General features: G+C 47.6%; 2 protein-coding genes across 3 annotated transcripts in view; both read left to right on the forward strand.

Moving 5' to 3' along the window:
• The first annotated feature begins 6,945 nt into the window (after window positions 1–6,945).
• LOC106822119 (cationic amino acid transporter 4-like) lies at window positions 6,946–9,680 on the forward strand. Its single transcript, XM_014827159.3, is given in 5 exon segments — window positions 6,946–7,567; window positions 7,570–7,966; window positions 8,429–9,021; window positions 9,281–9,389; window positions 9,490–9,680. Coding segments are annotated over 5 exon segments (1,881 nt in total). The 5' UTR covers window positions 6,946–6,976.
• Window positions 9,681–14,044: 4,364 nt separating this feature from the next.
• The window catches only part of LOC106822120 (cationic amino acid transporter 4-like), a 30,464-nt gene continuing 23,922 nt past the window's right edge, over window positions 14,045–20,586 (forward strand). For both annotated transcript variants that reach the window (XM_070516522.1, XM_044775405.2), the window contains exon 1: window positions 14,045–14,425. The gene's annotated coding sequence lies outside the window, so the exon portion shown is untranslated. The remainder of the gene's footprint in view (window positions 14,426–20,586) is intronic.

The following is a 20,586-nucleotide window of genomic DNA, read 5'->3' on the forward strand; positions in this document are numbered from 1 at the left end:
ACATTCCCCTAAGCCAAGGCCTAATCCAGTGCAAGGTCTTAACTCTCTTCAACTCTACGAAGGCTGAGAGAGGTGACAAAGCTGCAGAAGAAAAGGTTGAAGCCAGGAGAAGTTGATTAAGGTTTAAGGAAAGAAATGGTCTCCATAACATAAAAGTACACGGTGAAGCAGAAAGTGCTGATGTAGAAGCTGCAGCAAGTTCTCCAGAAGATCTAGCTGAGATCGTTAATGAAGGTGGCCACTCTAAACAACAGATTTTCAATGCAGATGAAACAGCCTTGTACTGGAAGAAGATGCCATCTAGGACTTTCCTAGTTAGAGAAGAAAAGTCAATGCCTGCCTTCAAATCTTCAAAACAGACTGTTTATCTTGTTACAGGCTAATCCAGGTAGTGACTTGAAGTTGAAGCCAATGCTCATTTACCATTCTGAAAACCCTAGGACTGTTAAAAATTATGCTGATTACTGTGACTGAGCTTTATAAGTGGAACAACAAAGCCTAGATGACAGCACATCTGTTTACAACATGGTTTACGGAATATTTTAGACCTTTGAGACACACTGCTCAGAAAAAAAGATTTCTCTCAAAATGTTACTGCTCTTTGACAATGCATCTGGTCACCCAAGTTCTGATGAGGATGTACAATGATATTGACGTTGTTGTTATGCCTGCTAATGCAACATCCACTCTGCAGGATCTGGGCAGTCATTTTTATCACGGATCAAGGAGTTACTTTGACTTCCAAGTCTTAATATTTAAGAAATACAATTCATAAGCCTATAGCCATAGATAGTGATTCCTCTGATGGATCTGGGCAAAGTAAATTGAGACCTTCTGGAAAGGATTCATCATGCTACATGCTATGAAGAATATTCATGAACCATGGGAAGAAGTTGAAATATCACCGTTAATACGAGTTTGGAAGAAGTTGATTTCAACCCTCAAGGATCTCTTTGAGGGGTTCAAGACTTCAGTGGAGGAAGTAACTACAGATGTAGTGAAAATAGTAAGAGAACTAGAATTAGAAGTGGAGCCTGAAGATGTGACTGAATTGCTACAATCTCATGATAAAACTTTAATGGATGAGGAGTTGCTTCTTACGAATGAGAAAAGAAATGGTTTCTTGAGATGTAATCGACTCCTGGTGAAGATGCTGTGAAGATTGTGGAAATGACAACAAAGGATTTAATTATTAGAAAATCTAGTTGATAAAGCAGTGGCAGGTTTTGAGAGGATGGACTACAATTTTGAAAGAAGCTCTAGTGTGGCTAAATGCTATCAAACAGCACTGCATGCTACAGAGACATTGTTTGCGAAAGGAAGAGTCACTCCGAATGTCAAATTTCATCGTTGGCTTATTGTAAGGAAGTGCCGCAGCCACTCCAACATTCCGGAAACACCACCCTGACCAGTCAGCAGCCATCAACATCCAGCAAGACCCTCCACCAGTGAAAAGATTACAACTCACCAAAGGTTCAGGAGATGGTTAGCATTGTTTGAGCAATAAAGTATTTTTAATTAATGTATGTACTTTCTTTTTTTAGACATAATGCTTTGCACACTTAATAGACTACAGTATAGTGTAAACATAACTTTCATATGCACTGGGAAACCAAAAATTCATGTGACTCACCTTATTGTGATATTCATTCTATTCCCGTGGTCTGGAACCAAACCTGCAATATCTCCAAGGTATGCCTGTATGGTTTCAGTTCTTAGGTTTAGGTCTCTGATCCATTTTGACTTAATTTTTCTGTGTGGTGTGAGGTAGGAGTCTGACTTCGTTCATTTGCATGTGGAGATCCAGTGTTACAGCACAGTGTGTTGAGAAGACTGCTGGTCCCCCCTGTTGAATGTTAAGGCACTTTGTCAAAAATCAATTGGCCATCAAGAGAATGAGAAGACAAGGCATAAAACTAGGAAAAAATATTTGTAAAACAAATAGGTGATAAAGGATCGTTATCCAAAATACAGAAAGTAACAATAAGAAAACCAATACCCCAATTAAAAATGGGCAAAGTTCTGAACAAACAACTCATCAAAGAAGATATTCATCTGGCAAATAAGCCTATGAAAGATGCCCCACATCCTATGTCATTTGGGAATTGCAAATTAAAACAACAGTGAGATACCACTAAATACCTTTTAGAATGCAAAAACCCAATTCACTGACAACAGTAAATGTTGCTGAGGATGGGGAGCAACAGGAATGCTGGTGGGAATGCAACGTGGCACGGCCATTTTGGAAGAAGTTTTGCGGTTCTTACAAAAGTAAACATACTTTTACCATATGATTCAGCAACAAAACTCTTTGGTATTTCCCTATATGGCTTGAAAACTTATGTCCACACAAAAACCAGCACATGGATGTTACAGCAGTTTTATTCATAATTGGCAAACCTGGAAGCAACCAAGCTGTCTTTCAATAGGTGAATGGATAAATAACTGTGGTTCATCCAGACAAGAAATATTTCTCAGTGCTAAAAAGAAAAGTGCTATTGATACCGAACCTGAAGTGAGTTTGCTCACCCGTTGTGCAGCAAGCCAATCTCTGACACTGGGTGTAGTGGCAGAAAGTAGGAATTTTATTATTGCACAGTGCTGAGCAAGGAGAGAGGGCAGCTAACACTGAAATCTCAAACTTCCCAAAAAGCTAAAAGGAAGGGTTTTTATTTGGGGTTTCAGGGAGGGGAGGCGGAGATTATGGCCTTGCTGGACGGAGCTTCCCCACCAGCCTGTGTTTGGTCTTGAGATGACTTGCAGAGAGGAGAGAGCCCATGACCTTGCTGGTCAGCAGCTTTCCCACCAGCCTGTATCTTTTTGCAGGGAGAAAAGAATCCAAGTTCTTGTCCTTGGTGATGCCTGTCTCCATGGAGGAGGGTGGATTCTGGAGCCAGGAAGCCAGGGAGTAGGCAGGGCATGAGCGTTTTGGTTTTAACCCCATATATGCTGGGTTTGATGTGGGGAAAATGGTATCAGGGTCGATGTCACTATTAAGCCATGAGAAGACATAAAACAACCTTAAATGAATATTTCTAAGTGAAAAACGCCAATTTGAAAAGGCTACATAGTGTACAGTATGATTCCAAATATAGGACCTTCTGGAAACTGAAAACTGTGGAGACAGTGAAAAGATCACTGGTTGCCAGCGGTTAGTGGGGAAGGAGAGATGAATAGGGGAAGCACAGAGGATTTTTAGGGCTTACTGTAATAGTGTGTACATGTCCTTATACATTTGTCAAAACCATGGAATGTCCAACACCAAGTGTGAGCCCTAATGTAAACCATGGACTGTAGGTGATAATGATGTGTCAGTGTAGGTTCATCAGTTATAACAGATGTGCCAATCTGCTGGGGGATGTTGATAGTGGGGGAGGCTGTGCATGTGGAGGGGTTGGGGGTGTATGAGAACTCCACCTTATTTTATTCTCAATAACAAATGGAAAGTCTATCTTTAAAAAATTAATTGGCCATAAATATAAATTGGCCATGAATTTTTAAAAATTAACTGACCTTATTTTGGATTCTTAATTCTATTCCATTGATCTATATATGTCTATCCTTATGTCAGTGAGACACTATCTTGATTCCTGTAGCTTTGTTTAGAAATCAGAAAGTCTAAGTCCACCAACTTTGTTCTTTGTCAAAATTGTTTTGGCTACTCTGTGTCCCTTGCATCTGCATTTGAATTTTATAATCAACTTGACAATTTTTGCAAAATAGACAGTTAGGATTTTGATAGGGATTGCACTGAATCTGCAGACCAATTTGGGGAGTATTGCCATCTTGACAATATGAAGCTTTCCAGTCCATGAACATGGGATATCTTTCCACTTATTTAGGTCTTAAATTTTTACAATGATGTGTAGGAGGTTTCAGTGTACAAGTTTTGCATTTCTTTTGTTAAATTTATTATAATTATGCTTATACATAAATTTATTCTTTTTCATGCTATGCAGGCAGAATTATTTTCTTAATTTCATTTCTGGGTATAGAAATTTCATTGCTAGTGTATAGAAATGCAATTGATTTTTCCTGCAACTTTACTGAACCTGTTTATCAGTTCTAATATTTTTTGTGTGGATTTCTTAGTATTTTCTCTACATAAGATCATGTCATCTGAGGCTAGAGATACTCTTAGTTCTTCCTTTCCAATCTGGATTCCTTTTATTTCATGTTCTCACATAATTGCCATGGCCAGAGCCTCCAGTAAAATGTTGGATACAAGTGGTGAGAGGACCTCCCAATGCTGTTCCTGAGCAAAGGGAAAGCTTTCAGTCTCTGACCACTGAGCAGAGCAGCTGAGGTTTTCTCGTAGATGGTCGTTGTCAGTTTGAGGGCGGTCCCTTCTTTTCCACATTTGTTGACTGTTTTTTTTTTTTATCTCTGTTGAGAAAATAGTGTTGTTTTTGTCCTTTATTCTACTAGTCCAGCATACTATATTGATTGATTTTCACATTTGAAATCAATCTTGCATTCCTGGGACAAATACCGCTGGGTCCTTTTTATATGTTTCTGGATTCAATTTGTGGCTATTCAGTTGAGTAATTCTGCATCCATGCTGATAAGAGTAGTTGGTCTGTAGTTTTCTTGTGATGTCTTTGTTGGTTTGGTGTCAGGGTGCTCCTGGCTGTGTAGGATGAGGTGGGAAGTGTTCTCTCTTCTTCTCTTTGTATTTTTGGTGCTTTCTCTTCACTGCATCTCCATGTGTTGCTCAGTGTAACTGCCTTGCTAGCTGGGGTCCAGCACTTGGCCCAGCCATGTCCATGGAAGTTTAATTTACTGCGTCGACCACACTTGGCCACGAGTATCCATTGGATGTTGGTGGCTGTGAAAGGGGGTGTAGTGAGAGCCGCTCTCTGGGTAGATGAAAAGTCAGTGCTCTGAAACCCTGCACACCAGCTCTCAGGTGGCTGCCGGTCAGGCCTTGGGGGAGCTCCTGTTACACAACAGCCCAGGCCTCTTGGTGGAAAATGCACTTTTCTAGGTTTCTGTGAAGGCGTTTCAGAACAAGGATCTCTGCTCAGTTATGTTTAGGCCCACAGGAGTGAGGTGTGGGAGGGGTCACCCCTGCAGGAAGTGGGAGCCCATCTGAGAAGCTCCTCAAGACAATGTCAGCCACATACCAGAAGGGAGCAAGGGGCTGGCTAAGGCAGAGTGCTCCAAGTGGCACCATCTCGCCTGGGAGTCCACCATCTTGTCACCAGCCCACTGAGCCAGACAGCCTGCAGGTGCCCCTAACGTCCTATCCCACAAACCGCATAGAAACCTGACAACATAGAGAGAGTTCTGGGGGAAGAGGATGACTGTTTGGGTTTTGCTTTGCTTGGATGGATTGTCCTCATTTTGCTGTAAAGCAGTTCACACCCTGTCACACCAGCCTTTCCACTTTCAAAGGAGTGGGAAGAGCAGAAGGACAAAGAGCCCTCAGCCCCACGAATAAATAAGACCGAGGGGCTTTGTGATGGTCATGTGATGAGACACATGATGTGTCCCCATGATGCAGGGACTGGCATGGAGCAGATGTTCAGTCTAAGACGCCTCTCATGGATATCCACAGGTGGGGAACTGTGGTGAGGTTCCCCCAGGGCCCCCCAGTCTTGACAGGTGCTCCTGGGCTGGGATGGGCTGCCATTGGGATCTGAGGGGCCCTAAGGTGCCCCAAGCTGGAGGGCTGGAGGTCAGCCTCAGGGGTCTGCTTGCCTCCTTTCAGGACACTGTAGCTAGAAGCTCAGAACAGCCAGCATGAGTTTTGCCAATTCACAGACCACTCCCCAAAGCTGGGTGCTCCCTTGTCAGTGGATGAGGGTAGCCTACTGTCATCCCATTGTGCCAGAGGTCAGGGACTGCCCAGGGCCTCTCAGCCACATTCAGACCCTCATCTTACCAGTGTCTTGCCTGACTCCCACAGCCCCCACATCTTCCAGGGTCGAGGGGCCTGGGTGGTGCCCAGCTGGTAGAGTCTGTGTGTTGGGATGAGGGATCAAGGAGGGTGTCTGCAGCAGTGGAAAGTGGGTGGGCTCCAGACCCCACGCCAGACCCAGACATTAACCTCCACCTGCCTCCCAAGGCCACCCTGGTGGCCTGGGCTAGTCACTTACCTGGTGGCCAAGGCATCCTCATCTGTGAATTGAGCACAGTCATAGGGCTTCCCTAGAACCTGGGAGTCTTGTCTTGACTGTGTTAGGTGTGAGCAGGGTGGGCTGAGTGAGTGTGTGATGATGAGGCAGGGCCCAGGGCTGGAGCTTGTGCCCAGGGGTGGAGGCCACCGCAGCGCACGTAGCAGTGGCAGCAATAGCAGGTGAGTCACAGCAATTCCTGCAGGGCTGCCTCAGGCAGGAGAGGAGTTGAAGGCTCCTAACTGGGGACAGGGGTGCGAAGGAGGTGACTTTGGCAGGGGTGTGGTGGTGGCATATCATGTTGAGAGGTGGGGCCTTGGCTTCAGGCAGAGGTGCAAGGATGGCCCCCATTCCCAGCAGGGTGAGCTGATGCACCAGTCTGGGGGGGCTGGGGGTGGGGGGTGAAATTCACTGTCCCAGGCCAGGTGGCCACTTGGGCTATGACCAAGGCCACAGAGTCGCTCCTGTTCTGGGTCGTAGAGGCCTGGACCAGCTGCAGGGAGACCTCAGGTTTCCACCCTGCTGGGATCCCAGACCACTGGAGGGGTTCCTACCCTGGCTCCCTGGGGATGTCCCCTCCCCACTCTAAGGGCACCTCTAAAACACCCAGTCCCTTGCCCAGGAGGCAGGCTGAAGGGGTCCCCACGCTTCCCTGTGGCCTCCTGCCCTCCCTGCTGCCAGGCCCTGAGCCTGCCTCATCCAGCCCTGCAGCTGCCAGTGGTTCCAGGCTTGGGTCCCCAGGGCAGGGTCAGAGCAAGGACTGAAGGCTGGTCAGGACCTGTCTGGGCAACATGTCACTCCTCTCTGACTTTTATAGGTGCTGGCAGCTGGCTTGGTGCTCCTCTCAGCTGCCTACCATGGCCCGGGGGCTGCCCAGCACCGGCAGCCTAGCGTGCTTCTGCCAGAAGCTGAACCGGCTGAAGCCACTGGAGGAGCCCACCATGGAGACGTTGCCGCAGCGCCGCCTGACCACACTGCAGCTGACCCTGCTGAGTGTGGGTGGCATGGTAGGCATGGGTATCTATCTAATCACTGGCTCTATGGCCAAGGAGATGGCCGGCCCTGCGTTGCTCATGTCCTTTGGCGTGGCTGCCATGGCCTCCCTGCTGGCAACCTTATGCTACGTGGAGCTTGCAGTGCATGTGCCCTGTGCTGGAATATTCTACCTGTTCACCTACATGTCCATGGGTGAGCTGTGGGCCTTCCTCATCAGCTGGAATGTGCTCTTTCAGTGCCTAATTGGTGGCGCTGCCATGGCCCGCATCTGCAGCGCCTACCTGGATGCCATCTTTAGCCATTGCATCCAAAGCTTCACTGTCACCCACGTGGGCATCTGGCAGGTGCCCTTCCTGGCCCAGTACCCAGACTTCTTGGCTGCTGGCTTTGCACTTTTGGCCTCCTTATTCATCTCCTGTGGAGGTTGTATCTCTTCCTGGCTCAACCAGGTGATGACATCTTCTCTGCCATCAACCTGGTCGTCATCCTCTTCATCATCATCCTGGGGTTTGTCCTGGCCCGCCCGCACAACTGGAGCACTGAGGAGGGTGGCTTTGCACCCTTTGGTTTCCCCAGCATCATGGCTGGTGCCGCCACCTGTTTCTATGCCTTTGAGGGTTTTGGTGTCATTGCTGCCTCCAGCAAGGAGGCCCAGACACCAAAGCGAGCTGTACCTATGGCCATCACCATCTCAGTTGGTGTAGTGGCTGGTGCCTACATCCTCGTCTGCACTGTGGTCACCCTCATGGTGCCCTGGCACAGCCTGGACCCTGACTCAGCATTCGCAGATGCCTTCCACCAGCGAGGCTATAGCTGGTCAGGCTTCTTCGTTTCTGCTGGCTCCATCTGCGGTAAGGTGCCCTTCCTGGCAAGGTGTGAGGGGATAGGGCAGTGGGCCCTGCCCTAAGCCTCCAGGGCACACATCTCCCGATCTGGGCCTGTGCTCCCAGTCACATCCTGGGCCCAGGAAGGTGCTAATGATTAGACTGTCCACCCAGGCTTGTGGGGAGGGACCTACTCATCACCCCTCCCAGTTGTACGTAGAATGTCAGTTATAGGCATGTGCTTCCAGATCTTTCCAGGCAGAGGGACTCAGCCCTCATCAGATTCTCCAGTGGGCCTGTCACCTAAACTGGGCTGTCCCATTCCTGGGTGGTGAGGGGGAACAATCCAGCAGTCACATACATTCAGGCTCACTCTCAAAGCCTAAACTCATGCACATTTTCCCAAGGGGCCATCCATGTCCTGGCCCCCAGCAGCAGAGCCTGTGGGCCTGTGCACTATGCTGACCAGTCTCCCACCCTCTGCCACAGCCATGACCAGTGTCCTGCTCAGAATTCTCCATTTCCTGCCACAAACAACGTATGCCATGGCCATCGACGGGCTCATCTTCCAGGTGTTTGCCCACGTGCACCCCCGGACCCAGGTGCCTATGGTGGGCATCCTGGTCTTCAGGGTACTCATGGCTTTCCTGGCACTACTGCTAGACCTCCAGGCACTTGTCCGGTTCCTGTTCATTGGTGCACTGCTGGCCTATACATTTGTGGACACCAGCATTATCGTGCTACGCTTCCGAAAGCCTCCTCCATCCAGTTCTCAGGACCCAGGCAGCTCTGTGGGCACAGAGCAGGCCTCAGCCCCTGAGCCCGGGCAGGTGCGACCAGCCCTGAGGCCCTACCTTGGCTTCCTGGGTGGGTGCAGGCCTGGAGCCACTGTGACTTGGGCGCTCAGTGTCCTGGTGGTCTCAGCCACCACCCTGGACTGCGTGCTGGTCTTCAGGAACTGGGCCCTGCACCTCCCGCCCTGGGGCTACACCCTGCTGCTCCTGCTCAGCTCCACCATGTTTCTGCTCAGTCTCCTCGTCCTGGGGGCCCACCAGCAACAGCGTCGCCAGTACACCTTTCAGGTACTTCCTCCAGCCAGCACCCACCATGCTCAGCCCAGCCAGCTCCCTTCGCCCCTTCCTCCTCTGCTGTGGCAGTATGCACCAGGGCCGCAGGGCGGGGGAGGCCAGTACCGCACACCCCTCTCTCTGCGTGGTGGGGGGACCCTTGTCTCTGGAATCTCCAGAGGCGGAGAAAGGCTCTGTGGACTCCCGAGAAATCAGGCCCTGGGCCAGCAGCCCTTCCCAGCAGCCCAGCCCAGCCCTGTCCTTGTCCCTTCAGGTTTCCCTGGTGCCCTTGACGCCCACCCTGAGCATCTTCCTCAATGTCTTCCTCATGCTGCAGATGAGCTACCTGACCTGGCTGGGCTTCTCCATCTGGCTGCTGATCGGTGAGTGGGGGCCAAGCTAGGAGCCCGGGGGGCTGTAGGAGGAGGGCAAGCAGGGAAGCAGGGCTAAGACCTGCCCCTCAGCCTTGTGCCACCCTTGCAGGACTCGCGGTGTATTTTGGGTATGGCATCTGGCACAGCAAGGAGAACCAGTGGGAGCAGCCGGGGTTGATGGCCACATGCTACGTGCTGTTCCCCAGCAGCAGCTTGGAGGTGACGGTGCAGGCCGTGCAGCCCCCGAGTCAGGCACCAGCCCAGGATCCTGGTCACACAGGGAAGCCCCCCAGTCCATGAGGACCACTGGGGTCCTGCCCTCCCCCACCTCTTCAGGAGGCCAGAGGGGCTGGCAGCCCCTCTATCCAAGGCAGCTCTGGTGTGCAGACCTGACCATGCCAGGCAATCCTCAGGACCTTAGCACAGGTGCTGTTTTTCAAGTCATTGGGAGTGGGCTGTGGCCAGTGCTGGTGTGGTGGACTCTGCCCAGCACCTTCCAGTTTATGACCAAGTCCAGCTACCTGGGCAGGTGGAGTAGGGCGGGCAGGGAAGAGGCCTGAGCCCCAGAGATCCACAATAATCACTGCTCAGAAAGCCACATAGCCTGTTGCCATGTCCATGTGGCCTCTTTGTGGCACTAAGTCCTTAACACCCCTGGGAACCAGACGATTGTTCAGGGAACAAATCAAAGATGCTGGGGTTCTATAAGGGGGATGTGCCAGCTCTGGGACAACCCTGAGTCAGGAACACGGCCAGGCCTGTGACCCAGGGTACGGCCCTCAGCCCAGTGTACTTTGGCCAGCTTATAAGAGAGTATTGCACACCAGGCACAGAGGGATCCAAGACAGGGCAGGGCCAGGCTCCCTCTCAGGCTCCCCACATGTCCCCTCAGGGGCACGACCAGAGAGCAGAGCCTGGACCCCAAGGAGGCCGCCTAGAAAGGGCAGTGCAGTTCCAGGATTCCCTGGGTTTCCCAGGGCTCCCAGAGAGCAGGGCATTTCCTGAGGCCGCCCCGGAAGGAGAGGCCCCCTGACTGGGCACACGCATCTCTCAGGCACATGCCCACATGGCGCACATGGTCCCCTTGGAGTGCACCCACGTGCAGACTGAGGCAGCAGCTGTTTCCCAGCTCAGGGCTGCCTGCAGCTTCCAGCTACCTCTCTCCCTGCCACCCCCTCAGGGCTTTGTGACAAAGGCTCAGGGTGGGACACACACAGGCAGGTTGGTGCACAAACACCTGGGCCTGCTCCAGGGACCTTCAGCCCACCTGCTGGTGGTGCGGCACCATGCTTGGGGCTCCCCAGGCCCACCCTGCACCCACCATGGTCTCCCCAAGGCCATGCTCCAACTACCATAGACACCTCCCCCTCCCGGTTCCTGCCTGTGAGGACCACACAGGAAGCCACTGGTTTTGGCAGCTTTACTCCTCGACTCTCTGCAGCCTCGACATCACTTTCTCTGGGCCCTAAGGACAACCAGGGACACATGACTCTGCTCCAATAACCAGGTCTCAGGGCCATGATCTCTCACCCCGGCCTGTCTGACCCGGCCTCCATGGACACTGCCCTGGTGGTGAGAGGCAGCAGGGACCCCTGGGCTTTGCTGAGGCTCCAGGCACCAGATAATTCCATATGCTGCCCAGCCTGAGCCCCAGGCCTCCCCTCCCCAGCCTGGCCCATGTCACTCCACCAGCAAGCTGCCAGCACGGCCCTGCTCATCAGGAACCCAAGAGAAGGCAGCCCCTTGTCTCCCTGGGGTGGGTACCCAACCCTGCCCCTCCTTGAGACCCAGAGAGGGCTTGATTCCTGCAGCCCCGTCCCTCCCCTCCTGACCATAGGCCCAGGACATGGGGAAGTTCTCCAGCAGGCAGGATACAGGGCCCTTAGAGCTTGAGCAGTCTCCAGGCCTCCCCACCTGAGGCCTCCCCTCAGTGAGCAGCTGTCCTGGGGCAGGAGAGAGTCCAGTGGCTGCTCTGCCCACTCCTGGGGGGCCTGGCCCTCACAGGCCTCATCTTACTCATCCACTGACTCCATCCACTCCCAGCCTGAGTCCTGGGTCTCAGCCCTGTGTCATTGCTGAGGACACAGGGGACAAGCAAGCTGGGACCTGCCTCTGAGAAACTCCCTGCCTGCTGAGGGGGCAGGGACAGAAGGGTCCCTAAACAGACACAGGCAGTAGGGGTGGGGGAGGTGAGGCGGGCCCGGGTCTGTGGGGTCCAGAGAGTGACACTGGCTCTCCCCTGGGAACCAGGGAAGACTTCCTGCCTGGAGCCCCTCAGTCTGGATTCCCAGGGCTCAGGAAGGAGCTCCAGGCAGAGATGGAGGGCGGGGAGAGCACAGAGAGGAGGGCTGGTCCGTCCCCAGGTGGTTGCACAGCGTTGGAGGGCCAGTGAAGCCAGGCCAGGAGTGCACAGTGGGCAGTGTCACAGGGCATCACGTCCAAGCCTGGTGGCTGTGTGCACGTCTACATGAGGGTGACGAGGTGACATGAGGGGGCAGAAGGATGAGACAGGTCTGCATAGGAGATTCAAAGACATGACAATACATGCAATGCGAGAGCCTTGAGTGCATCTTGGATTGGAAAATAAAAAGATTTAGGACAATTAATGGTGCAGCTAGGGAAATTTAAACAGTAGATTTATCTGCCTAAGTTAAATTTCCTGAGTGTGATAAGAGGACAGTGGGAAGGTCCTCATTCTCAGGACAGTGTTGAGAGGGGTGAGTGTCTGGATATCTGCCAATTACTTTCCAACAGTTTCCTGTGAAATCTCTAAATATATCCAGCTCTCTCTAAAGAGGGAGAGAGAAAGTAAATCTGGAAAAATGGTTAAAATAAAAACCATGGTGAACCCAGATGGAGGCTATATGGGTTTTCATGGTACTAATCTTTGAATTTTTCCATAGAGTCTTGCAACTTTTTAGATAAAACCTTAAGGGGAAAGTAAAAAGAAAGCCCCTGTGCTGTGGAGGGAGGTGCTGGAGGCAGGGTGGAGTGGAGGAGGGGCTGGGGTGAGGGGTCCCAGCTGCAGCAGGGTGTGGGGACAGATGGGGTGGAGACCAAAGGGCTCAGGAGGGAAGCTGGATGGAGGCTGTGCTGGGGGACCTGGAGCTGAGACCCCTCCTGCGCTGGGACCCCCTCACACACACAACAGAGCGTCCAGAGGGCCTGGCCAGGCTGTGGTCTGTCCCGGCCACCACAGGAGGACAGGTGGGGGAGGACCTGGCTGAGGAGCAGCAGGCGGGCAGTGGGGCCGCACCTGAAGTCAGAGCTCCTCTCCTGTAGCTGGAAGGAGTCCTGGGGCCGGCAGTCTGGGCCCCTGGTATCCAGGTCACAATCCCAGTGGACGTGGATGCCACAGCACTGCCCTGCACACATCACATCACTGCTCCACCAGCACACAGGCCCGGGATCCTTGATTAATAACCCACATAGAATAAAAGTTGTCTGTTTCCATTATATCTGATAAGTGTGAAGACACATCTATTTTCATTAAACCAACAAACTTAAGCAAGCTTTTATTGACTAAAGATTATTTTATAACATGTTAACTTGAGAAACATTTGGGTTAGTTTCTATTATATTTAGAAATCATTTATATGATAGAGGAGCCAGGCTGAGTCTCAGGGGACTGTGGGCTGTTATCTCCTGGGCTGTTTACATGCTAAAGACAGGGAAACATTTACAACTTCAAAGGACAGAGAGGAAAAATGCAAGTTTGTCCCTAGGGCTTTCAGGGTAATTGGGGTTTAAACTTTTCCTTCAGTCTCAGGAATTGGGGACAGTCTAAATAAGGGTGCTCCTGGCGAGGGTCCAGGCTTTGATTCAGATGGGGAGGTGTCAGGATCAGTGACAGGGATGGTGGAACCTGAGCTGCCTGTGGAGCTGCATTTTCAGTTTTGCAGATATTTGTGAGATGAGGACAGTTGCTCTCAGTGCCTCAGAAATTGGGTTGCAACTTTGTACATTATCCATAATTTGCTTCTTTCTATCTTTGTTCATAGATTTATTGTCTATTATTCATAGACGTGAAATGACCTTGGAATCAAAGATTCTCCTCCCCATGGAACCCAAAGGGCTGGGACACAACTGGACCTTGAAAGTTAGGCTCTTCTCAGAAGTGAGGAGTCCCTCATTCAGGAAGATCCAGTGTTAGATTCCTTCCCCACCTCATCATAAATGTTTAGAGCCCTATCATAAAAGTTTAGAACTTTGTCATAAATGTTTAAATTTATGTAAGGCCCTCCTGGACCAGCTCACCTGACCCCGTCTCTTATCAACTGAGTGACTAATGATTGCCTTTCAGAAAGTGTGCAAAGTCACATCACCAGAGTGTGAGCAGAAGATGAAATTTTGATGTGAAATGACCTTGGAATCAAAGATTCTCCTCCCCATGGAACCCAAAGGGCTGGGACACAACTGGACCTTGAAAGTTAGGCTCTTCTCAGAAGTGAGGAGTCCCTCATTCAGGAAGATCCAGTGTTAGATTCCTTCCCCACCTCATCATAAATGTTTAGAGCCCTATCATAAAAGTTTAGAACTTTGTCATAAATGTTTAAAGCTGTACCATAAATGCTTGAAGCCTACCAATCAAAACCAGCCCCACCAGTGTTTCCAGGTGCCACCCTGTCCTCCCTAATGTCTTAAATTTCACCCCAAGTCCTGAATCAGGGAGATCAGTGTGAGGGCACACGCCCCCTGCCTCCCTGCAGATCCATCTCTCAGAATAAAGCTGATTTCTCCTCCGAAGTCTGATGCCATAATTAATGGCTCATTAAGCTCATCAGGCAAGAGTACTCCAATATTCTGAAGTAACAGTTGGTGACCATGAAGGGACAAGGTGTTGTCACTGCCTGCCTGAGACTTTGGAACCCCCAGCAGGATGTGTGGTCTTTTCATTGACCCTAAGCAGCCACCTAGACAATTTTGTCTAGTGACGTGACTGATTGGATTCCTGTTTCCCCCTTTGGTGCTCCCAGTACCAAGGTGTTTTGTTTTCCCATTAGGAGAAGAAATAGTTTCTGGATCAAGACATCTCTGAGCTCTGGGTGAGTAACTTTAAGAAAATGACTGTCCTTCACCTGGTCTCTCTGGTTTGATTTCCTGGAAATAGAAGTTTGGCTTTCATTCTGGGGAATCCTGGTGGGCTGATACCCAAACCTTGAGCCTGAACCACCCAAAGTAATTAGAGGCAGGATAAGAGTTGCTTCTGGATCTGGGCAACTCTTGGCTCTGGCTGTGAGCTGTCCCTGGCAATCTGGTTTTGAGTAGCTCCTGGCACTGCTTCTGAGCTACTCCTGGAAAACTAGCTAGTGTTCTGGTCTGGGTTATACACAGAATTGTACTGTGTGTTAATGTTTGTCTGAATAGCATTCAGGCTAACCCGGGATAATTTAAAATTGCAGTGGCTATTTTGGGGCTTCTTTTTAAGAGCCAGGCAGTAGAGAAATTTCTTTAAAGAGTCAAGCTCACCACTTTCTGGCACCTAAAGTTTCCAGAAGCTGCAAATGTTTACAAAGAACTGTAGAATCTGACCCAGCTTGCTTAGTGTCCTGAGGGTTTGGCTTAATAATCATCAGGGTGGAGGACACAAAATACAGTTGGGAAAAAATGTGGTTGCACTCCATTTTGTGGCCAAGGGTCCTACCAAACTGCCATCAGCCTCAGAAATTACATTGGCCATTGGAAGGAAGCTGTGGTTTGACATCATTGTCAGGGCCTTGGTTTCAGGGATCCCGAAAATTTTCCCTACCTGATTCTATCTGCAGCATAAATACACTTTTGACCAGCTGTGTCTAAATTCTGAAACAATGGGAAATGCTAATTTGATTCCCATCTGTAGCCCCTTAGGCTACATTCTCCCAAACTGGGCAACTTTTAGCTCTGAGCCCATGAAACACGACAAGGTGATATTTCTTTATAACACAGCCTAGCTATCGTGTTCTTTAAACTCTGGAGAAAATAGTCAGATGATGGGTCACTCAGTGACTCTGAGAAATTTGGTTTGAGTACTCACTGGTTGATTGATCCTTCTCCTCCCAGAGATGGTCACTATTTTTTCTTGTCTCTGTCATTTATGTCAATTGTCATAAAAAGGAAGGAACCATAGGGCAAGACACAGGTATCTCTATAAGCTGTTGTCTGGGCCCTCAGTAAACTTTGCTGTAGGTTAAGTATGCACATGAGGTGAAAGCTATTGCTAAGGGGCCTCTTGGAAGCCAAAAAGGGCCACAACATTGGTGGGCACAGGTCAAGCAGTTAAGAGCCATTAGCCATTGCCTCCGCAAGTGAGGTATACAGAGTGGTTATATACCCCCCAAACAGGCTGTTTCACATATGATTGAAATGTCCCTCCCACAATAGTCACAAGATTGACCTGTCAGCACAATGCTTGATGGACACAGGTCTGCTGTCTCGGAGGGTGTAGCAGGAGGCAAGTCTATTGTCTCGAGCTGGGTGGTCACAGATGAGTGCAGCAATCAGTTCCTAGACTAAGGAAAGATGCTTAATCCTTAGGGGAATGCCAACGTTGGGAGGGGGAGGGAAGTTGCACCTTTATCTCAAGGGCCTTTGTTCTTGCCATAGGGAATATCTAAAGCAGATATACAATGCATGCTCAACGGCCACGGTCAGGTCCTTTTGGAAAGACAAGGTCAGACCAAATTAGGTTTACAACAAATGGCTTCCTCATATTCTCCAATATATCCTATTACTTGCCATTTTTATTTGTCAGTGTGATGCGGGGTCAGTGAGCCGAGGAGTCGAAAGAAAGATTTCTTGTACTCTCAAGATCTGGCGGTAGTGCTCTTTTATTTAGAGAATAGTGTGGAAGAGCATGGGGACAGGACCCATGGGCAGGAGGAGGTGCTGCCCCCGCTTCTGCTGCCAACGTGGGTGGAGAGTAAGGCTAAATTTAAGGCATAGGTATGTGAGCCATCTCTTTACAAGACAAAGGAAAGAACATGGAAAAAAGTTAAAATGGTATCAGTGCAGATGGGGTCTGGCCATTGGGTGGTCCCACATCTTTTAGATAAGAATCAAATCAGATTAAGTAAAGGCCAGAAGCCACCACCCTAAATCAGTTACATGAGGTTGCCAGAAAGTAACCAACTTAAGTTCTTGCCTTCCCCATTAAAAGTTTCCAGAGACAAGGCCATCCCCCTTCCCCCTGGCACAGAGAGGGAGACATCTCCACAGATGGAGGTTCCCCCCAGAAATGCAAATGCCTCCCAACAAAGAGCAAGCAAATTCCACCCCTTGGAGCCTGCTTCTCATCTGTAGTTTTAAAATTAACCAGCCTAAAATCCTCATCAAGTGGAGTCTCTGTGTGGCACGTTTATATATGTGTTTATGTGACATCTTACCTCTGGGTGGTCTAGTTTCTAAAGAGCTCTACTCAACTGGCTTAACATAAGCATTTGCATAAATTACTTCTAAATGTAATAGCAACTAACCCAAATGTCTTTCAAGTTAACATGATAAAAATTAACCTTTGGTAAATGAAAGCTTATTTAAGATTGTTGGTGGGGCAAGCCCCATGGCCGAGTGGTTAAGTTCACTCGCTCCACTTCAGTGGCTCAGCTTGTTGCTGGTTCGGATCCTGGGCATGGACATGGCACTGCTCATTAGGCCACATTGAGGCAGCGTCCCACATGCCACAACTAGAAGGACCCACAACTAACATACACAACTACGTACTGGGGGTATTTGGGAAGAAAAAGCAGGAAAAAAAAAAAGAAGATTGGCAACAGTTGTTAGCTCAGGTGCCAATCTTTAAGAAAAAAAGAAAAAAAGATTGTTGCTTTGATTAAAACGGATGTGTCCTCATAGATTGGAAGAATAAACATAGTTAAAATGGCCATACTACCTAAAGCAATCTACAGATTCAACGCCATCCCCATCAGAATCCCAATGACATTCTTTACAGAAATAGAACAGAGAATCCTAAAATTCATATGGGGCAAGAAAAGACCCTGAATTGCTAAAGCAATCCTGAGAAAGAAGAACAAAGCTGGAGGCATCACAATCCCTGACTTCAAACATACTACAAAGCCATAGTGATCAAAATAGCATGGTACTGGTACAAAAACAGGTGCATAGATCAATGGAATAGAACTGAAAGCCCAGAAATAAAACCACACATCTATGGACAGCTAATCTTCAACAAAGGAGCTGAGGGCCTACAATGGAGAAAAGAAAGTCTTTTCAACAAATGGTGCTGGGAAAACTGGAAAGCCACATGTAAAAGAGTGAAAATTGACCATTCTTTTTCACCATTCACAAAAATAAACTCAAAATGGATCAAAGACCTAAAGATTAGGCCTGAAACAATAAGTATTCTAGAAGAGAATATAGGCAGTACACTCTTCGACATCAGTTTCAAAAGAATCTTTTCGGACATCATAACTCCTCAGACGAGGGAAACAATAAACAAATGGGACTTCATCAGACTAAAGAGCTTCTTCAAGAAAGGGGAAAACAGGATTGAAACAAAAAACAACCCACTAACTGGGAAAAAATATTTGCAAGTCATATATCTGACAAAGGCTTAATATCCATAATATATAAAGAACTCTCCCAACTCAACAACAAAACCTCAAAAACCCAATCAAAAAAAGGGCTGGAGACATGAACAGACATTTCTCCAAAGAAGGTATACTGATGGCCAATAGGCACATGAAAAGATGCTCATCATCGCTGATCATCAGGGAAATGCAAATCAAAACTACACTAAGATATCGCCTTACACCTGTTAGAATGGCAAAAATAACCAAAACAAAAAGTAACAAATGTTGGAGAGCTTGTGGAGAAAAAGGAACCCTCATACACTGTTGGTGGGAATGCAAACTGGTGCAGCCACTATGGAAAACAGTATGGAGATTTCTCAAAAAATTAAAACTAGAAATACCTTATGACCCAGCCATCCCACTTCTGGGTATCTATCCCAAGAACTTGAAATCAGCAATTCCAAAAGTCCCATGCGCCCCAATGTTCACTGTAGTATTATTTACAATAGCCAAGATGTGGAAGCAACCTAAATGCCCATCCACTGATAATTGGATAAAGAAGATGTGGTATATATATATATATATACAATGGAATACTACTCAGCCATAAAAAAGACAAAATCGTCCCATTCACAAAAACAAGGATGGACCTTGAGGGTATTATGTTGAGTGAAATAAGCCAGATAGAGAAAGACAAACTCTGTATGACTCCACTCATAGGTGGAAGTTAACATATAGACAAAGAGAACTCATCAGTGGTTACTAGAGGAAAGGGGGGATGAGGGGGGACACAAAGGGTGAAGTGGTGCACCTACAACAGGACTAACAATAATGTACAACTGAAATTTCACAAGGTTGTAAACTATCATAATCTTAATAAAAAGTTAAAAAAAATGGACGTGTCCTCAATGTTATCAACATTGGATAATATGGAGACATGCAGGCTTTATTTTATGTTTGTTGGTCAAATAAGCTGATATTATAGCTATTATAAAACTGGTTAGCAAAAATAATAACTTAAAATGATGGCTAATTTTGCCTAATGTCTCATAAAGTTTTGTAGGCAATCTAAGGAATTATTGGGATTGAGTAAACTAAACAGATGAGAAAGATAAAAGTGTTGGGTGAGCTTTTTAACAATAATTATGTGTTATGGCATGAGTATTTAAGACAACTTCCAAAATTTCTCTGGTAACTTGAAACTTTAACATTTCTCTAGGTGAAATTAAATGAGGAAAATCCTATTGAAGGGGCCGGCCCAGTGGTGCAGTGGTTCAGTTTGCACATTCTTCTTTGGTGGCCCACAGTTCAGCAGTTCAGATCCTGGGTGCAGACATGGTATCTCTTGGCAAGCCATGCTGTGGTAGGCGTCATACATATAAAGGAGAGGAAGATGGGCACGGATTTTAGCTCAGGGCCAGTCTTCCTCAAAAAAAAAAAAAAACTCATTGAATATTTGGGTCATTTTCAAATAAAATAAAATACTGAAACATTATTGTTGAACGTGGATAAGTTTATCTACTTTTGACTTCTCATTACAGAGAAACTAAAAGATGTTTTGGCCTATTAGTAAACATGTCATATTTTATAAAAATTGTATTATTAAGTAGCATGTATCTAGAAATTGTAAAAACTGTTTATTAACTTGCCAAGCCACAGAATGCTAATGTAAAAAAGCAGTTCATAATAAGTTACTCTTTAGTTTACATGAAAAATGAACATCCTTAAGGGCAAAAATTTCAGTTAATATATGTAATTAAAGCTACTAAAAACTAATAAGGAAAACACCGTTGTGCTCAAGGAAAGTAAGATGTATGTTTTCATTAAAGAAGCTACAAGGAGTGGAAATGTTTTTGTTTGTTTTGTTAAGAAAAATTTGTCCTAAAATAGTAGAAAGGAAGAAAGAAGTCATGGGGCAAATTCTGAATGTGAAATAGGAGGTTATAGGAGGTTTGTGGACGAGGAACCATAAGGAAAGAATTTTGTGTCCTAACACTTAGGGAAGAAAACCTACTATAAAAATTCTTTCAGGCTCTGAATATCAGCTTTTCATTTGGCCAATGGTTGACCACAGAGCTACTGAAGAAATTTAAAAAGCTTTAAAATATCTGCTTAGTTTTCAGCCAGAACAAACGGTAAATATTTCTGGCAGTATTAAATAACCTCAATTTTTCTAATTTAGATTCCCCTGGTCTGTTTAAGGGAATGACGTAGCAGTTTACCAGGAAAACCCTCAGAGTCTCATCATCTCTGGAGTTGCCCATCAGGACCCTCCTATGAGAGTGGATGTGAGGGTGTCAGTAAGGCCACTAACCTGGTGGCCTCCTGTGTATGGCTGTGTGGTCTTTCCTTCTAGGTCCCTCTTGCAGGTTTAATTTTCCATTAGTTTTTTGCCACAAAACCTTCAATGAAACTATTTCAGGATTTGCTTTTAAGTGCACCTGTTAAGTGATCTTATCTAATCAGAATGTTCCCTCTACTGGCCATTGTGATCTTAAATCATCCTTAGTAATTTTGGTCCATTGAGATAGAAATTTGCAAGAGAAGGGACCTTAGTTCTTAAACAAAACCAGCCGGAGTTCCTCAGGGAGAAACTTCTTGGGAAACTTTAGAAAGTTAAAGTCCCAAGTGAAAGAGAAGCTCACAGACAGGAATGACAGTATTGTAACCGAAAGTTCGGTCTCTGAACCCGATGACAATCC

Source organism: Equus asinus, chromosome 8 (assembly GCF_041296235.1).
Source record: "Equus asinus isolate D_3611 breed Donkey chromosome 8, EquAss-T2T_v2, whole genome shotgun sequence".
Classification (NCBI taxonomy): Eukaryota; Metazoa; Chordata; class Mammalia; order Perissodactyla; family Equidae; genus Equus; species Equus asinus.